Raw genomic sequence first — 20,404 nt, 5'->3', positions numbered from 1 at the left:
TTGGGTCTTCATTGCTGTGTGCGGGCTTTCTCTAGTTGTGGCGAGCGGGGGCTAGTCTTTGTTGCGGTGCTCGGGCTTCTCATTGCGGTGGCTTCTCTTGTTGCAGAGTATGGGCTCCAGGTGCGCGGGCTTCAGTAGTTGTGGCTCACGGACTCTAGAGCGCAGGCTCAGTAGTTGTGGTGCACAGGCTTAGTTGCTCCACGGCATGTGGGATCTTCCTGGACCAGGGCTTGAACCCGTGTCCCCTGCATTGGCAGGTGGATTCTTAACCACTGCGCCACCAGGGAAGCCCCCAAGTCATTGGCTTTTCTCAAGTAAAACTTTTACTGAAGAATCTCAGAGAGAGGGCTTTATTGTAAATAATTTATTCATACACTTTTTAAAAAAATTTTCAAATTCAATGCATCCTTCAAAGAGGCTTTCTAATATGTGAGGAATTAAACATAACCTCTTGGAATTAGAAGGGTTAGAAAAACATTCAGAAATTCTGAAACTTTAAAACTATTTTTTGTCTTTTAAATATTTTTTTCTTTTTTTATTGAAGTATAGTTGATTTACAATGTTGTGTTAATTTCTGCTGTACAGCAAAGTGATTCAGTTATACATATATATACATTCTTTTTTTAATATTCTTTTCCATTTTGGTTTAACACAGGATATTGATTTTAGTTCCCTGTGCTTGCATCTGCTAACCCCAGACTCCCATTCCATTCCTCCCCACTCCCCACCCCAGCAACCACAAGTCTGTTCTCTATGTCTGTGAGTGTGTTTCTGTTTCAGAGATAGGTTCATTTGTGTCATATTTCAGATTCCACATATAAGTGATATGATATGGTATTTGTCTTTCTCTTTCTGACTTCACTTAGTATGATAATCTCTAGCTCCATCCATGTTGCTGCAAATGGCATTATTTCATTCTTTTTTATGGCTGAGTAGTGTTCCATTGTATATATGTACCACATCTTCTTTATCCATTCGTCTGTTGGTGGGCATTTAGGTTGTTTCCATGTCTTGGTTATTGTGAATAATGCCACTGTGAACATAAGGGTGCATGTATCTTTTTGAATTATACTTTTGTCCAGATACATGCCCAGGAGTGGGATTGCTGGATCGTATGGCAACTCTATTTTTAGTTTTTTGAGGAACATCCATACTGTTTTCCATAGTGGCTGCACCAATTTACATTCTCACCAACAGTGTAGGAGGGTTCCCTTTTCTCCACACCCTCTCCAGCATTTCTTATTTGTAGACTTTTTATTGATAGCCATTCTGACCGGTGTGAGATGGTACCTCATTATAGTTTTGATTTGCATTTCTCTAATAATTGTCGATGTTGAGCATTTTTTCATGTGCCTCTTGGCCATCTGTATTTAAATATTTTTTCTTAACGTGGATCTACTTCAAAAAGTTTTGTGAATACTGGTGAACATTTCCCTCTTAACATTCTGCAGTTTTATAAAATATGACTCCTGTTTTTATTGTGTGGATGGGGTCTAAGGATGCTTTTTAATGCTAAAATCCATTTTTATCTCATGCAGAAATTAATCATAGAAATAAGTTGAAAATAAAATGAAAAAAAAAATGAGGGCTTTACATGGAGGCTTAAGAAGCCACCTTCACAGTGCAGTGAATCCAGACAAATGAGCAAACAATTATATTTGATATCAACAAAACATGCATGGCTTTATGGAACAAGAGGAGATAGAGATTTTAGATAGATAGATAGATGGATAGATAAAAGTCTTCTGGCTATTTAATATGATGGCTTCATTAATTATCCTGTATTAATTATCTTGCACATGACATTGCCTTGTGCTGGAAAGATACTCATTGGTGGCTGTGAACTTCTCTTAAACACATCCTTCTTATACAGTACTTCCAATTTGGGGTGACAGTTCTCAACTTCTGTCAATATTCTGCTCAGAAGTGGTGGGTATAATATCTGAAATACACTGTATTTTTTTAACACCTTTATTGCAGTATAATTGATATACAATAAGTTGTACATATTCAAAGTACAATTTGAGAAGTTTTAACATGTGTACACCCATGAATCCATTGACACAATTCAAATAATATATTTTACCCCCTGAAGTTTACTTGTGTCCATTTTTAATCTTTTTGCCTCTGCTCCCCTCCTGCCCAATGCCACCATTGCCCTGGACAACCATTTATCTATTTTCTGTCACTTTATATGCATCTTATAGCATTTTATATATATATATATATATATATATATATATATATATATATATATATATATACACACACACACACACAGAGATATATATACACACGTACACTATATATATAACTATATACATATATATACTATATATACACACAATTTGTAATATTTTATATATTATACTAAATATATAATAAATATTTATAAATAATATATTTATATAAAATTATATATAAATATGAATATTTATAAATACATAATATAATTATAATATATATAATAATATATTGTGTATATGTATGTTGTGTATTGTGTATATTGTATATATGTGTATATATACACACTATATATATTGTGTATATATATATTATATAATAACACATTGTACACCCTTTTTTTGGTTGTTTTCTTTTGTGCATCATAATGATTTTGAGATCCATCCACACAGTGTATCTATCAATAGTTTATTCCTTTTATTAGTGATTAATACTCCATGGAATGGATATACCACACTTTGTTCATCTATTTACCTATTGATGGACATTTGGGTTTTGGCATTTTTTGGTAATTACAAATAAAGCTGATATGAACATTCATGTATATGTCTTTCTATAGGCATATACTTTCATTCCTCTTGGGTAAATCACTTATATGTTGGATGGCTGGGTAACATGGTTATTGAATTTATAACGTTTAAAGAAACTGCTAGACCGTTTCTCAAAGAGATTGTTCCTTTTTCCATTCCCACCAGCAGTGTATGAAAGTTCCACTTTCTCTACATCACTGACCATACTTAGTAGGGTTAGTCCTTTCAATTTTTTCCATTTTAATTTGTTGTAGTGTTATTATAGTGTGGTTTTAATCTGTATTTCCATAATGAATAATAAATAATGTTGAATATCTTGTGCTTGTTTGTCATCCATATGCCTTCTTAATTTAATTTTTTTTTCACGTCTTTTGCCCAGCCCCCCCCATTGAGTTGTCTGTTTTCTTACTGTTGAAATTTTAGAAGTTTTTAAAAATATATTCTGGATATATTCCTTTTATCAGATATGTGCTTTATAAGTTTTTCTCCCATATGTAGTTTTCCTCTTAATTTGATTAACAGTGTCTATTAAATAGCAGAAGTTTTTATTTTTTCCAGCTTCATTGAGGTATAATTGACAAAAATTGTATATATTTAAGATGCACAATGTGATGATTTGATATATGTATACATTATGAAATAATTATAGAAGTTTTTAATTTTAATGAACTGCAGTTTATCAGTTTTTTCTTCTATGGATCAGGAAGAAGCATGCAGTTTTAATTGCAATCTAGACTATCATTGCTTGCCCCAGAAATGAAAGCATAGGTTCTTGTTAAAATTAAAATGTAATCAGCCATTCTCTACAACAGAAATCTGAATCCTATAGATTTTAATAATCCTTTATAATCCTTTCCTGTTGTCTTTAGTGTCTTGATATACTCATGCCAAAATGTATTATAGAAAGAACAAACAGTATAATTCCACACACAGAGAAAAATGGAGCCTTTAGGACTACCATTGGGTGCTAAACTGCTGTACATTTTATCGTTAAAAATTAAGCATTTAGAAAGAGTGGGAGACAAGAGCTCTATTTATGGCAATTGTGACCACAGCACCGGGTTTCTTTATCTCTGTTTTTTATCAGTACATAATTTTGTTTTTCCACCTTGCCTTTTGGTCCCCTAATGAAGGGGAAATAAAACAATATATGGTCTTATATAGGGCTTTTGGGTCGTTTTACAAGTGATTGTCCAATTTCTATTTGCTATGGGATAATAAAAATGCAAAAATGTTTAAATGGGTGTGTTGGAGGAAGAAAAATATGCGGGGTATATAAGTGAACTGAAATGAGAAAGAATGGAGAAAGTGTACTTTTAATTCTTGAGAATATTTCATAGTATTTGAAATATTGATTAGGTTTCCTTATTATTCAGTGCACACGTATTAACACATATAAGGTTATCCAAATAATGGTTTTATTTAACTGAATTGTTTCCTTAGTTTTCTAATTGTTCATTGCTAGTGTACAGAAATTTACCCTTCATTCATTCATTCATTCATTCCTGAAATGAGTCTCATTTGATTATGGTATGTAATGCTTTTGATATACTGCTGAATCCAATTTTCTAGTATTTTATTGAAAAAATTTGCATCAGTGTTCACCAGGGATATTGGATTTTAGTTTTCTTACACTGTCTTTGTCTGGCTTTTGTATCATGGCAATGCTGGCCCCCTAGAATGAGTTAGGAAGTTTTCCCTCCTCTTCAATAATTTGCAAGTGTTTGAGAAAAAATCTTGTAAATTCTTCTTTAAATATTTGGTAGAATTAAACAGTGAAGCCATCTCGTGCTGGGCTTTTCTTTGTAGGGAGGGTTTTGATTACTGATTTAATCCTCTTGCTAATTTTATGTCTATTGAAGTTTTCTATTATTCGTGAGTCAGTTTTAGTATATTGTGTGTTTTTAGGAAATTGTCCATTTCGTCTAAGTTATCCAATTTTTGGCACATAATTGTTTATAATATTCTCTTTACATATGTATACTGCCTTTTATTTTGGTAAAAACAATAATAATGTCTTACTTTGAGTCTCCTCTCCTTTTTTCCTAGTCACTCCAGCTAATGGTCTACCACTTATGTTGATCTTTTTAAATATCCAACTTTTGGGCTTTTTGGTTTTCTCTATTGTTTTTCTATTCTCTATATCATTTACCTCCATGCTAATCTTTATTATTTCCTTCCTTCTGCTAGTTTTGGGTTTAATTTGCTCTTCTATGAACTCTACTAGTTTGTATAGTGTACATTTAGGTTGTTGATTTGAGGTTGTTCTTTTCTTTTAACAAATTCATTCACTGCTATAAATTGCCCTCTTAGCACTGCTCTTACTGCATCCCTTAAATTTTGTATACTGTGTTTTCATTTTCAGTTGTCTCAAGATATTTTCTAATTTTCATTGTGATTTCTTCTTTGAAATATTGGTTGTTTAAGAGTATGTTGTTTAATTTCCAAATTCATAAATTTCATTCTTCTGTTATTGATTTATAATTTTTCCATTGTAATGAGAAAAAATGCTTTGTACAATTTCAGTATTTTAAAATTTATTAAGATTTGCTTTGTGGCCTCACATGCGATCTCTCCTAGACATTGTTCCTTGGTCATTTGAGAAGAACGTGTACTCTGCTGTTGTTTTGTGGAATGTTCTTTGTAAGTCAGTTAGGTCTAGTCATGTTACAGTATTGTTCACCTCCTCTATTTCCATATTTGTCTTCTGTCTGGTTGTTCTGTCCATTAATGAAAGTGGGGTATTGAGGTCTCCAGCTATTATTGTAGGATTGTCTATTTCTCCTTCCAGTTTTGTCATTTTTTGCTTCATATATTTTGGGCCTCTGTTTTTAGGTGTGTATAGGTGTATAATTTTTATATATTCTTGCTGAATTGAATCTTTTTTTTGATTTGATAATTGTTTATATTGTAAAATGATCACCACGATAAGTCTAGTTAACATTCATCACTACACATAATTACATTTTTTTTCTTGTAATGAGAACTTTTAAGATCTATTCTCTTAGGAACTTTCAAGTATGCAATACAGTATTATTAACTGTAGTCATCATACTGTACATTACATCCCCATGACCTATTTTTTAACTGGAAGTTTGTACCTTTTGACCCCCTTCACCCATTTCACTTATCCCACCCCTGCCTCTGGCAACCACCAATCTGTTCTCTGTATCTATATATAAGCTCAGGTTTGTTTGTTTGTTTTTTGATTTTTTAGTTAATTGAATCTTTTATTAATATATAGTATCCTTATTTGTCTCTTGTAAACTTTTTGGATATCTAATAAACGAATGGTATCCAAAATATGTTTTAAAGTACTAAAGATCAACAACAGTAAAATAACTCAACTTTAAAAATTGGCAAAAGATCTGGAGAGATACCTCACCAAAAAAAATATTCTGATAGCAAATAAGCATACAAAAAGATGTTCAACATCATATATCTTTAGGGAACTGCAAATTAAAACAACAACGAGATAACACTACATACGTATTAGGATGGCTAAATTCAGAAGCCCTGACAATACCAAATGCTGACAAAGATGTAGAAAAATTGGAACTCTCATTCATTAATGGTGAGAATACAAAATGGTACAATGGTACAGGTGCTTTAGAAGACATTTTGGCAGTATGTTACAAAACTAAACATATTCATAACATGATCCAGAAATCACAAGCCCATTTGGTATTTACCCATATGAGTTGAAAATTTATGTCCACACAGAAATCTACACATGAATGTTTATAACAGTTTTATTCATGATTGCCAAAATGTAGAGGCAACCATGATGTCCTACAATAGGTGAATGGATAAATAGTGGTATATCCATACAATTGGATATTTTCAGTGATAAAAATAAATGACAAAAAGACAGGAGGAAGTTTAAATGCATGTTGCTTAGTGAAAGAAGCCAATCCGAAAAGGCCATCTATACAACATTCTGAAAAAGATCAGTGGTTGCCAGTCCTTTGGGGACGTTGGGAGGGAGGGATGAATGAGTGGGGTACAGGGGATTTTGGGGGATATGAAACTATTCTCCATGATACCGTAATGGTAGATAGATGAAGTTTTACATTTGTCAAAGCCATAGGATGCATAACACAAAGAGTGAACCAGAATGTAAGCTATGGACTTAAGTTAATAATGATGTATTGTTATTGACTCATCACTTATAAGTAATGTACCACCTGATGCAGGATGCTTATAATAGGGGAAACTAAGGGAGGTATATGGGAACTCTCTGTACTTCACACTCATTTTTTTGTAAACCTAAAGCTGTTTGAAAAAAAAAATATATTAATTCAACAAAGAGTATGGACTTTAAATCACAATGCTCATGTTCAAATTCCAGCTGTATTATTACAAGCTGATTGACCTTGAGCAAGCTACTGAACTTTCTTGTGTCACAGTTGCGTTTCTTTAAAATGAGGATAATAGTAGGACTAATTTCAAAGGTATGTTTTGGAAAAATTTGTCAATTTTTGTAAATCCCTAGAACAATGCCTGACATACAGTAAGTCCTACATAAGCATGAACTACACTCATTTAATCCTCAAAACTACTAGCACCATTTTACAAATGAGATAAGTAACATGTTCAAGGCTAAGTTAGCCATAGGAGAACAAGAATTTGAATCCTCATTCTGTCAGAAGCCTGTGTTCTTTCCACTAGATACCCTGTCTTTCCACAATGTGTTTGTGAGCATATACCAAGCTCCTGTGAAAACTAAGAAAGCCATGTTTATAGTAGGACCTGAAATTTAACCTATAACTTAAGTGACTGTCATATTTCAAAATAAAGGAATTGAAAATGATAAGATAGTAGTGACATCAGCAAGATGGCAGAGTAGAAGATCCACCAATTGTATCCCTCTTCAGCACAGTCATTTGGAAGCCATCCAAGGACAAAAGTGCCATTGTGGGAGCTTTGCGATCCAGGTAGGAGTCCATGAAACCTTGGTGGAGTCCAAAACCGAGGAGGGCCATTTTGAAAAGGCAGGCTCATGCTCAGATGACGGACTTGCCAAATGTGGTCCTGGCTACAACCAGGAAACAGCCCCGTGGACCGTTACAGTCCCATTTGACTTTGGTCCTGCCATCAGCACTATCTGCCAAGGAACCTGTCAGGAGTCATGCCTGTCCATGCCCTGTATAACAGGCCCACAGAATTCAGTCCCATGTGTGGACCCTGAAGTGGCCCATGACCCAGCTTCAGCCCCTCTTAGCCATGATTTCTACCCATTTGGGGACCAGGTGGAAGACACACCTGTCTGCGCCCCTGTGACAGGCCCTCCAACTTTGTTCCAACTGCAGATCCTGAAATGACCCTGTAACGTAGCTCCAGCTACTCTCAGCCATGGTCTGGGAACACTCCTACCGTGAGACAAGCTTGTCCATGCCCCAGAGGTAGGCCCACTGACTATGTTCTGTCTGTACATCTGGAAGCATTCCTATAATCCGGCTCCAGCCCCTCACAGCTGCAGTCTGGGAGCAGTTCTGCCTGCCCAGGGACCTAGTGTCTTAACCACTGATATCTGTTAAAGTGATCCTATTTAGAATAGGGTCTTTGCAGATATAATCAAATTAAGATGAGGTCATGCTGAATTAGGGTGGGCCCTGAACCAATATGACTGTTGTCCTTATAAGAAGAGGAAAATAGACATGGATAGATATGGGAGAAAACACCATACAAAGGTGAAGGAAGAGACTGGAGTGATACGTCTACAAGCCAAGGAATGCCAAGGATTGCTGGCAAACAGCAGAAACTAGGAGAGGGGCATGGAACAGATCTCCCTCAGAATTTCCAGAAGGAACCAACTCTGCTGGCACCTGGATTTCAAACATCTAGCCTCCAGAACTGTGAGAAAATAAATTTCTGTCCAAATGCCAACTCATATTTGTATATATCTTTTAAACACACACACACACAAATACACACACACACAGTCCCACACACACACAATGGGCCATATGAGACATAAAACTCTGTAAGTGGCTGCTTTCACTCAAATTATCATGGATGTATTTTCAGTGCGGTTTTCATAGGTTTTTCTTTTGACTAGATGAACAATAATCCAAATAAATGTTTATCTGAATTCATGTAACTAGTCATGCATAGGTGGAAATCAAGTTCCTCTTTTTTTTTTTTTTTTTTGTAATTACCGATAATATTGCAACAGCATCTTTGTAAATAACTCTGCTAGTTTACCTATGGGGTAAGATTTAAGATATAAGGTATTTATAGCATAAAAAAACAGAACTGACATGTCAAAGGAGATGTGCAACAACTTGGTGGATGTTGAAAAATTACCCCCCAAAATATGTAGTACCAATTTTTACTCTTGCCAGCAGTATCTGAGATGGGGGTTGTTACTGAGCACTCTCATCAAAAATTAATGTTATCAAAAGTGTTAAAAGTTATCAATTTGAAAGAGCAATACATTTTTTTCTTTTAATTCCTGGGCTTTTTTGGGGGGGATAAGATTTTTGAATCTATATTCCTATGTGTTATCTCTATTAAATTTTGGTATGTGTTATTTTAGCTTTAAACATTGAACTGTGGGACTTCTCTGGCAGTCCAGTGGTTAAGACCTTGCCTTCCAATGCAGGGGGTGAGGGTTCAATTCCTGGTCGGGAAGCTAAAATCCCACATGCCTCGTGGCCAGAAAACCGAAACATAAAACAGAAGCAATATTGTAACAAATTCAATAAAGACTTTAAAAACGGTCCACATCAAAAAAATCTTTAAAAACGAAAAAAAACTGAACTGTAACTTTATCTCCTATTTGTCTTTATATTTAATTATCTCTAAAAATTTAAATATCATGACAGTATTTTATTCTTTGACAATTTGAAAGTCATTGATTAAACCTGCTTAGATCGGTGCCAAGATATCACTTTGAGTTTTTTTTAATGTATATATTTTATGCCTTGAATCATTTTTGTGATTTATGTTGGGTATTTCATCCTGATGTTAGTACTAAGCCTAACATGGTATTATGCAGTGTGTGCGTGTGTGCGTGTGTGTGTGTGTGTGTGTGTACACAAAAACATATAAAAATACATAGATTTACACATACACATTCGATGGAGAGAAGGCTTTTTGGAAGTTGGGTGTTATTACAGCATGTTTCAGAGGGAGAATTGAAGATGCAGAAGGGAGTGGGGAATGTTACAGTAGCCAGATCCTTGGGTAGACTAGAGTTGATGGGATCTAGTGCACAGGTCCAAGGGCTGGTCCCAGGTAAAAGTGTATCAATCATTCTTACAAGAGGAAAGCCAGAGGATGAGGTCACCATTGTGGAAGAATTGTTCAATGTGGTGGTGGGACTGTGAAGGAATTCTTTCTTGGAAGTGTCCAGTTTCTTAGTGAAATAGAACCAAGATAATCAGCTAGGAATGAGGAGGGAGAAGGAAGTATTGGAAATTGAAGGGGAAAGAAGATTTGAACCATCCTCTAAACATGGATAGTAAGACTGTGAATATAGCAAGCTGTTATTGAGATATCAGGGCCAATTTCTGAATTATTTCCATATGTATGTTAGCTTCAATTTAAGAGTTAATACCAATCTTTTATAAGTCAATTTTAGTATAACAAAAATTCCAGATAAAGAGTGCCGATTTTTGACACTAACAGTTTTTTGTAACAAAATTTAGTATTTTACATATTAAATGTTTAAAGGAAAGTTCATGCTTAGAATATTGTATTAAACAAAGTATTTTAATGAGGTAATAAATGAGTGTTAAAAATGACTTAAGAAGAAAATATGTAAGAATACTCACCCAAGACCAGTACGTTTTCTGAAAGCTGTTACAGTTCTATTATTTCCTGCATTTTCTTAATTACTATGAGAAAGCAGTTTAAAAATTACCATTTTAATGGACATTTAAAAATATTTCCTTGAACTTTCCATTAAGTTGTTCTGTTTAATTGTTAGTTTAGAAAACGAAACACTGGTTAATCTGACATCTTGCACCTATGTGTTGTAGGTACAATTTCGTTTTCCGTTAAAAGCAGGAAAAATGGTGATTCTCAGGAAGACTCAAATGAAGATAAAGATAGAGATCTAATACCCTCCTTTGAGAAGTCATTATCAGAACCATCTGACAAGTTTGATGAGGAGAAACCAGGTAAATTTATTATTATGGAGAGTTTTATGATCAATTTTCATAAACCCTCATCATTTACTTATAAATCAATAGATACTTTACTTTCATAATACGTATACAAATGTGTATTTCATATATCATCCATAAGAATTGTATTATTTCAGGATTAACTTGATGTAGTTTACTTTCTGGATTTGTACTGCTATTAAAATTAGTAGATTATAATACTTCAGCTTGAAGGCTGCCTAATCTTTCATAAGTGAAAAACTTTACAAATATTTCTGTTACTAAACAAAAAATTTCAGTCAATTTCTAATAAAATGTTAATAAGTATATTATTTTAACAATGTAATATGTTCTCCTTTTTTAAATATAGGAGATGATAGCAGTCTCCCTCATATGCAAAAGAAAGCAAATGCTATTATTTCCCTTTCCCTTATAAAGCTTTATTTGAATGTTGTTAAACATCATATCGTTTCAGTAGAAATTCAAAGTAAAATGAGAGTATGGAGAGTTGGAATAGACAGGGCAGATTTCTTAGAGAGTGGGTAAATGAGTTCTCTTATGGGTGAGTAGCAGGGATGGAAGAGGGCAATAGAGAAGAGTGGGTCAACAGGGGCAAAGTTCTAGAAACAGAGGTGTACCAAAGAAGAAATCTTTATTGAATGAATTTCTGTTTAATCAGGATTCTTCAGAGAAACAGATACCACTATAATATAATATAATATAATATAATATAATATAATATAATATAACATAATGTAATACAACACAATATAATGCAATACAATATAATATGGTACAATATAATACAATAACCTATATCTGTAGAGAGACATTTTAAGGAATTGGCTAACATAACTATGGAGACTGGCAAGTCCAAAATCTGTAGGGCAAGCGAGCAGGGTAGACAATTAGGTAAGAGTTGCTGTTGCAGTCATGGGTCCAGATTCCCCAGGGCAGACTGGGCAGGCTACAAGCTCAAGCAGGGTTTCCATGTTTCAGGCTTGGCTAAGAATTGCTTCTCCTTCAGGTCACTTCAGTCTTTGCTCTTAGGGCCTCCAACTGACTGGAGTTGGCCCATTCACATTAAGCAGAGTATTCTGCTTTACTCAAAGTCTACCAATTAAAGTATTCACATATTTTTTTAAAAAAATACCTTCCCAGCAACATTTAGATTGGTGTGTAATCAAACAACTGGACACCATCGTCCAGCCAAGTTGACACATAAAATGTACCATCACAGAATACGTGGATTAAGAGTGATATTTAGGCACTATTCAAAATAGTTTGGGAAGGGAAGAGCAGTTGGGGCAAAAGCTAGGCCACTGCAACAGCTAACTGGGTTTGAAGTGAAGAGGAGAATGTCTTTTAGGGTGGTGATGGGGATAGAGAAATACCATGAAAGATGGAAAACATTTCAGAGACTAGCATTAGATGACTCTCTTGAGAGAGAAGACAGGAAGTGAGAATTGATTCCAAAGAATAACAAGTTTTCTTTGTATCTTGGGGATCTTATCTAAGGGGCACACAAGGGGAAGGCACGAGAGGCAGGGGAGAGTGCTTCTCAAAGACTACTGATTAAAGTGTTCTTTGCAGGGGAGGTTGGGGGAGTCATGTTAGAAATTACATCTACTTGTGACTGTGTGGGCTGTTAAAATTTTTTTAAATTAAGTTTCAATTATTCAACGTAATAAATCATATAAGAAACATTCTTATATTAAAATGTTTGTGCATATCATCGATTATTTTATTCCAACAAATTTCTTAGAATGAAATCATTGGCTCGAAGGGGATAAGCAATTCTTAAACATTTTAAACATGTTAAAGCGCTCTTCAAATTTCCATTATAATGTATAATATTATCTCTTTCAACCTGACCCTCATTAAAGCTGGGTGTTACCATTATTTTTCATATTTCCCTATTTGGAAGATTAGAAAATTCTTATTTAGTTGTTTTCATTTCTTTCTGTCCCAGCGTTACTGAAATACAACTGAGTATTAAAAATTGTACATATTTCAGGTGGACAGCTTGATTAGATATACGTATACATTGTGAAATAATCACCACAATCAACCTAATTAACATATTTATCATCTCACATAGTTACCACTTTTTCATGGAAGACGATAAAGACACTTAACGATCTACCTTCTAACTGAATATTGTTAAAATGTCCCTGCTATCCAAAGTGATCTATATTCAATGTAATGACCTATCACAATCCCAATGGCATATTTAAAAATATTTAATTTTTAGAGCAGTTTTAGGTCCACAGCAAAACTGAGAGGAAGGTTCAGAGTTTTCCCATATACATCCTGCCCTAACACATGGATTGTCTCCCCCATCGTTAATATCCCCCAGCAAAGTGATACATGTGTCACAATTAATAAGCCTGTATAGACACATACACACACACACACACACACACACACACACACACACACAAGATCTACCTTCTAAGCAAATTTCAAGTATACACTACCACCCTATTAACTATAATTACCTTGCTGTACATTAGATCTCCAGAACTTACTCATTTTGCATAACTGAAATTTCCCTAATTGAAAAGAAATGTACTACGGAGCAATCAGTAAGAAAAAGACCAAAGTATTACAGGGAATGGAAAGGTTAATTCTGTTTGAGTAGGAATATGGGAAGGCCTGTCTGAAGAACTGCGGATACCTGTAGATACATTTTTCCTAGCTCTTACTCTATCTTGCAACCTGTCATCACACAGCTTAGATTTTTTTAAATAAAATGATCAGTGATATGCACAAATATTTTAATATAAGAATTTTTTATATGATTTATTATGTTGAATAATTGAAACTTAATTTTTAAATTTGATTAATTTTTTTTTTTCTTGGCTGCTTTGGGTCTTTGTTGCTGCACGCAGGCTTTCTCTAGTTGCGGCGAGGCGGGGCTACTCTTGGTTGCGGTGCGCGGGCTTCTCATTGTGGTGGCTTCTCTTGTTGCGGAGCACGGGCTCTAGGCACACAGGCTTCAGTAGCTGTGGCACATGGGCTCAGTAGTTGTGGCTCGCAGGCTCTAGAGCACAGGCTCAGTAGTTGTGGCGCACAGGCTTAGTTGCTCCGCGGCATGTAGGATCTTCCCAGGCCAGAGCTCGACCTGTGTCCCCTGCATTGGCAGGCAGATTCTAAAACAATGCGACACCAGGGAAGTCTCGATTTAAAATGTTTTTGAATAGGTATTACCTGCCCATAAATTTTTTTCCATTTTTATTGAAAAATAATTGTCATACATCACTGTATAAGTTTAAGGTGTACAGCTTGATGGTTTGATTTACACATATTGTGAAATGCTTACCATAATGGGTTCCGCTAACGTCCATCTTCTCATATAGATACAATAAAAAGAAAAGAAAGAAAAAAGAAAAAACAATTTTCTACTTATGAAGAGAACTCTTAGAATTTACTCTCTTAACTTTCCTATGTATCATACAGCAGTGTTAACTATAGTCATCATGCTGTACATTACATCCCTAGTACTTATTTATCTTACAACTGAAAGTTTATACCTTTAGACCACCTTCCTTCATTTCCCCCTACCCCTACCCTCTGCCTCTGGTAACCACACGTCTGATCTCTTTTTCTATGAGTTTGGATTTTTTGTTATTGTTTTGTTTGTTTATTTTAGACTACACATATAAATGAGATCATACAGTATTTTTTCTTCTCTATCTGACTTATTTCACTTAGCATAATGCCTTCATAGTCCATCCACGTTGTCACACATGGTAGGATTTCCTTGTTTTTTAATGGCTGAATAAGATTCCATTGAATATACTATAACGTCTTTATCCATTCATTCGTTGATGACACTTAGGTTGTTCCCATGTTTTGGCTATTGTAAATAATGCTGCTTTGAACAGGAAGATACAGATATCTTTTCCAGTTAGTGTTTTCATTTCCTTTGGATATATTCCCAGAAGTGAGATTGCTGGATCGTATGGTAGTTCTATTTTTAATTTTATGAGGATCCTCCAGACTGTTTTGTATAATGGCCATATGAATTTACAGTCCCACCAACAGTGCACAAGGGTTCCCTTTTCTCCACATCCAAGCCAGCGTTTGTTATCTCTTGTCTCTTTGATCATGGCCATTCTAACAAGTGTGATATCTCATTTTGGTTTTAATTTGCATTTCCCTAATGACTAGTAATGAATTTAAATTTAATAGTGAATATTCTCTAAATGATAGAAATGTGTATATACAAATGCACACATATATATGGATCTATTAATTATATATGTGTATATCCCAGTGTATTTATATATGTATATGTCTGTATATCTATGTCTTTATTGATATATTACTCTTGAAATTTTATACAAAAAAATAAGTACTCTTGGTCATGAGATGGTGAATAATTTTTAGTTTCTAAAGTTTTTCAGTAATTTCTTAAATTGCTATAGTGAATACTCCTAATTTTAGAATTAGAAACAAAGTTTTAATATGTTTAAAGCTTGTAGTTAAGCAAAGTTTAATAATTATTATTTTTGTTGTTCATCTCATTAATAAATTATCACTAATCCCACTCTCACCAATAAATTCATATTCATTGTATATTTTTAGCTCTGTAGGAATTAAATTAGCTTCATCACAATACTACCTTATGTGATAGACACAGCAATTACAAATAGGAGGTGTTCTTGTCCCCGTGATTGTTAATTTTATGTGTCACCTTGGGTGGGTCATGGTGCCCAGATATTAGGTTAAACATTATTCTGGATGTTTTTGTAAAGGTGATTTTGTATGAGAATTACATTTAAATCTTTAGACGTTCAAAGAAGGTTGCCCTCCATAATGTGCGTGGGTCTTACCTAACCAGTTGAAGGTCTTAATAGAACAAAGACTGACCTCTGCAGAGCAAAAAGGAATTCTACCCATAGACTGCCTTTGGACTTGAACTCCAACTCTTCCCTGGGTCTCCAACCTGCTGGACTAACCTGCATATTTTGGACTTACTGAGCCAATTATTTGAGCCATGCAATACAATTCAATATATTCAATGTAATTCAACAATTCAGCATAATACAATGCAATGCATTGCAATGCAGTGCAAAACAAAACACTTTTTCAGAAGAGAGAGTCTGAGAACTGCACTGGTTTGGGCCCCTTATTTCATAGATAAGGAAATTAAGGCCCAGAGAGGCTTAGTGATTTACCTAAGTAAGTTAATCAAACATTGCAGTTCTTGGAATCTTTAAAACTTGACAATACTGATATGATATGCAAACAATTAACTGAAACTGAAGGTCATCTTAAACTGTAATCTAGCTCAACATTGGAGAATAAAGAATATCAAAGTGAGAAGCTGAGCAGATGAGAACAAATAGAAAACATGTGGGTTTGATGCCAGTACAAACCCTGCTACACAGGGCTTTTATGGTTGACCAGGGTTCTGGTTTCAGGATTTAAGGGTGTGATTTTGGACATCACTGGCAGCAGAAAGGCCTGTTTTTTTTAAAAAAAAAAGAGTTGGAAAACCCAGATGTAAACATTACTTTCTCACCGCTTAGTCCTGTTAAAAAACAAAATTCAGCTGAGTAAATATGAAGATCTAATTGGCCTGATTCATCAATTCATTAATCAGACGGCATCCCATCTAGCAAATAGAAAGCTACTCCCAGGTTTTATAGAAACGCTGGCGGAGGGGGTGGGGTATGGACAAGGAGGTTATTAGCAGGACAAAAGAAAGGATTGTTTCAGGCAAGTTTACCTCACTAGAGCTGACCAGGAAATTGCAAAAAGTCCATTCCTGGGAGAGGTTGAAACTGAAGTTAAGTCTTGGTTTACTGTCCCAGAGGCAAGTGGCTCCACCTTGGGCCTGTTCTTTCTTTCTTCTTCTTTTTCTTTTCCCCCTCCCCGCCTTCTCCTTTTTTTCCTCTTCCTTCTTTTTTTTTTTTTAACAGTCCATACCCCATTTCAGCTTTTTTTGGGCTAAATTGCTAGGATCCTCTTTCACACTCCCAAAAACCCAGAAATTTCATAAACTATTTCTGATTTTTTCCTTAGGCTAAATTTTTATGGTACTAGAAATGTAGTCTTGTTTATTGTAATACCATAGTTAGGTATTTCTGCGTATAATATGTGAATACTTTGGGAATTAAGCGGGAAAGATTAGTTATTTCTTTTGAAATATTAATCCTTAAAAGTAAAACACTCTTATTTTCGTGGGGAACTTAGTGGGTTATGGGGCAGGCATGAGGCAGGGAGCTTTCACAGCCCATTCTCATGGCCGTGCAGGCTGGGGCTTCTCTTATTGCTCACAAACTGTGATGAAATCAGCTTTTCACCTTCCTCACAGCTCTCTTGACAAATGAGTCCATCAGAAAGAGTTTGAAAATGATATCTAATTCATGTTTCTCAAATTTTTATGTTAAATATGGTTTTCTGAAACCTAAATTAAGATGTGCTATGTTTTTTTTCTTTTTTCAGATGATGCTATTAGCAGTTTACAAATCTGGTATTATCTTGAAATCCATAGTGCTCCTGGACCACCCTTAAACACTATTGAAGTGAAATGTATTGCTCTGGTAAGAACCCCATTAATTGTTCATAGACTCCTTTTCGCAAACAGTTGGGGCATTTATTGTAAACCTAAATTGCTATTCCTAAAAAATATCTATATTAAATGAGCATTTTGGGATAAATTATTCAAATTACAGCAATTTTATTTTAAATCCAGTAAAATGTACCTTAAATGCTTATAGAAAACATCTTTTAGTTCAGTGGTATCATAGTGGCTGCCCCGATAAGCATTTTACCTGCATGTCTCAAGAATTACTAGAGCAAAATTAGCCTTAGCCTACATGCTTTCCTCACACATCTGATAAAAGCAGGACTGTGCTCTCTGGACTCTTTCAGTATTGATTCTTCCTGGTTTCTATAGCAGGCCTTTCACTCTGAAATATATTTCGAGCAACTGGCATAGATTTGGGGTTTTAAATAATACTGAAAAAGAATAGGATTGTCTTATGTGAATTATTAAAGTATTACTAAATCCATGTCCAGAATTATTTGATAAAGTCAAATATTGAGTCTTCATTTAAATAAAATATGAGGACAATATTAATTGTTGTTAATTGCATTTTAATTTGATTTAATTAACTTTCAATTATTGTTAGTACTCATTTATTTAAATCAAATATTTAAACTTATGATAAATAATGGTTATTTTCATTTTTAAATATGCAGATGAATTTCTTCATAGAATGATTATTTAGAATCTTCAACTTTTGCTCCAACGGAAAATAAATTATTTCTGTCTGTAAATCAATTATTTGCTCACCTAATCTCTGGGTAAATCTCCATTGAGGCATAGAAAATGGATGGTTAAACTATTGAAATGCACTCAAGTGCCACTTGCAAAAGCTTTCTCTTCTACCTAGAAAATTATTTAATGGGATGATGATAGGATCATTTCACTCAGTGAAAATGTCCTATTTCCATGACCCTTTTATCACTGCAGAATAAAATCTTTATTAAAGATTATTTTTAAATGACATAACTTTAATTATGAGACCGCTTACATCTTTAGCTATAGGCAAAAGAGGATGTTAGGGTTAGTGTTTTGGAACTTCTCAGAGGAGGAAGGACATTCACATGAAGATAGAAAAGCAAATGTTTGGTAAATAAGTATTTGCTGGGCCATGCAGAGACAATTGGGCACAGAGAGAAATTTTAACAAACAGACTTTGCTAGGTTCCTCCTGTCTACACACCTAGTTCACGCTAGTCTATGGTGATAGCTCCCTTCCTGGAATACGTCCTCTCTCTACATTCTTTTAGGCAGTTAGGGGGAAGGTCAGAGTTCCTTCCTGAGTCTTTTGGGCTTTGATTGGTTTCAGTTTGAAATAATCCACATGCCAAAGAGACATTTTGAGGCGGCAAATTTTGCTTGAGTACAATAGTTATCTCTTTATCAGGACACAGGAGAAAAAAAAAATTTTAAACGGGTCCAGGAGAAATTGGGACCATGAGGTGGCACCTCAAAAAGGGAGACATTGGCTTCCTTACTAATAAGGAGCAAGACTTAGCACCACTAGATTGCTCTCTTTGCGAATACAGGCAGATGTGCTGTACTAATTAAATGTTCACTTTCAACAGAAGTTGGTGGAGAAGGGGAGTCATTTTCAAGTAACTTTGCCCAAATAGGCTACCAATGACAGTGATGTTGCCAAATTACTAAGTTTTCCCACCTTTCTTATAGTAATTACCTAAGGTAAAAACTTGTTAGCTCTATAACTTTCAGACATGAAGATTTAGTCGTTGGAGATGGTATGGGTTGTTTTAAATAATCCCATCAAATAAACCTTTGTGCACTTCTTGAAGAACATGCTTTCTGAATACTTTCAGAAGTACACTAAAATGGCTATCCACACCTATGTATAGTTTCCTCATATTTTTGACTGCATTTGCTGTGTTTGCTAAACTTTTGACAAATACTATACTTAATCCTTAGATCATCAGATGTGGCAATGAAGGTTTCAAGACACTAAGTCTTCTCTGATTTTCCATCTGTATCTCAGCTTTGGTTACATTCAACTCAATTTCCACACCTTCCCTAGAGATGAATGAATGGTTAGAATCTCTTTAAATAGGGTTTTTGTAAGAAATATTTACATCCTCGAGGCACATAAATTTGCTTACTTCTTACAGCAGGTTCCAAAAATCAGGTTATATTTATAATAAACAACAATTGGCTGATAGTAGTCTGTTCTCTTTTGTGTAAAGTATTTAGGATGTCTTTTTGAATCTTTTTTCTTCCAGTTTTATTAACATATAATTGACATACAGCACTGTATAAGTTTAAGGTGTACTGGATAATGGTTTGACTTACATACATTATGAAAGTTTAGTGAACATCCATCATCTCAGATAGATGCAAAATAAAAGAAAAAGAAGATTTGTATAACTGAAAATAAAGCAAACAAACATACAGAGTATGTGTGAAAGTGGAATCCTGTATGAGCTTTTAATTCTTTGCTTATTAATGACCTTGATCATTGTTCTCTCTGTACGATTGTTGGGCATTTATATTTCTAGTTGTGTGAATTTGCCTTTAAATTTTAGGTTTCACTTTTATAAGTAATCAAACAAATTGCTCTTTTCCTACGTGATTTTTTCCCTGGCTTTTCCTGTTAAACATGGAGACCCTTGCCAATCTGGAGATTTAATAAATATTCATATTCCTTAAAAAAAAAAAAAAAGTAAAAGAAGAAAATTTTTTTCATTGTGATGAGAACTCTTAGGATTTACTTTCTTAACAACTTTTCTATAAAACATACAGTAGTGTTAATTATCTTTCTCAGGTAGTACATTACATCCCTAGTGCTTATTTACCTTATACCTGGAATTTTGTACCTTTTGACCACCTACATCCTTTTGCCCCTCCCACCACCCTCTGACTCTTGTAAACACAAATCTGATCTCTTTTTCTATGAGTTTGTTTGTTTGGTGTACAACATAGGGATTCAATATTTTTATACATTAC

At 34.6% G+C, this 20,404-nt stretch overlaps 1 protein-coding gene across 1 annotated transcript in view; it reads left to right on the top strand.

The window, feature by feature from the left end:
- Positions 1 to 20,404, top strand: part of CFAP47 (cilia and flagella associated protein 47) — a 546,463-nt gene that overhangs the window by 417,638 nt on the left and 108,421 nt on the right. The window contains 2 exon segments of the mRNA XM_089904937.1: positions 10,763 to 10,903; positions 17,348 to 17,445. Of these exon segments, the coding sequence (XP_089761063.1) occupies positions 10,763 to 10,903; positions 17,348 to 17,445 (239 nt within the window).

This window comes from Delphinapterus leucas, chromosome X (assembly GCF_059928025.1).
Source record: "Delphinapterus leucas isolate spDelLeu-1000000601 "Yukka" chromosome X, BTC_Dleu_Yukka2, whole genome shotgun sequence".
Taxonomy (NCBI): Eukaryota; Metazoa; Chordata; class Mammalia; order Artiodactyla; family Monodontidae; genus Delphinapterus; species Delphinapterus leucas.
Note: the sequence above shows the minus strand (reverse complement) of the source record. Positions and strands in the feature narration are given on the sequence as shown.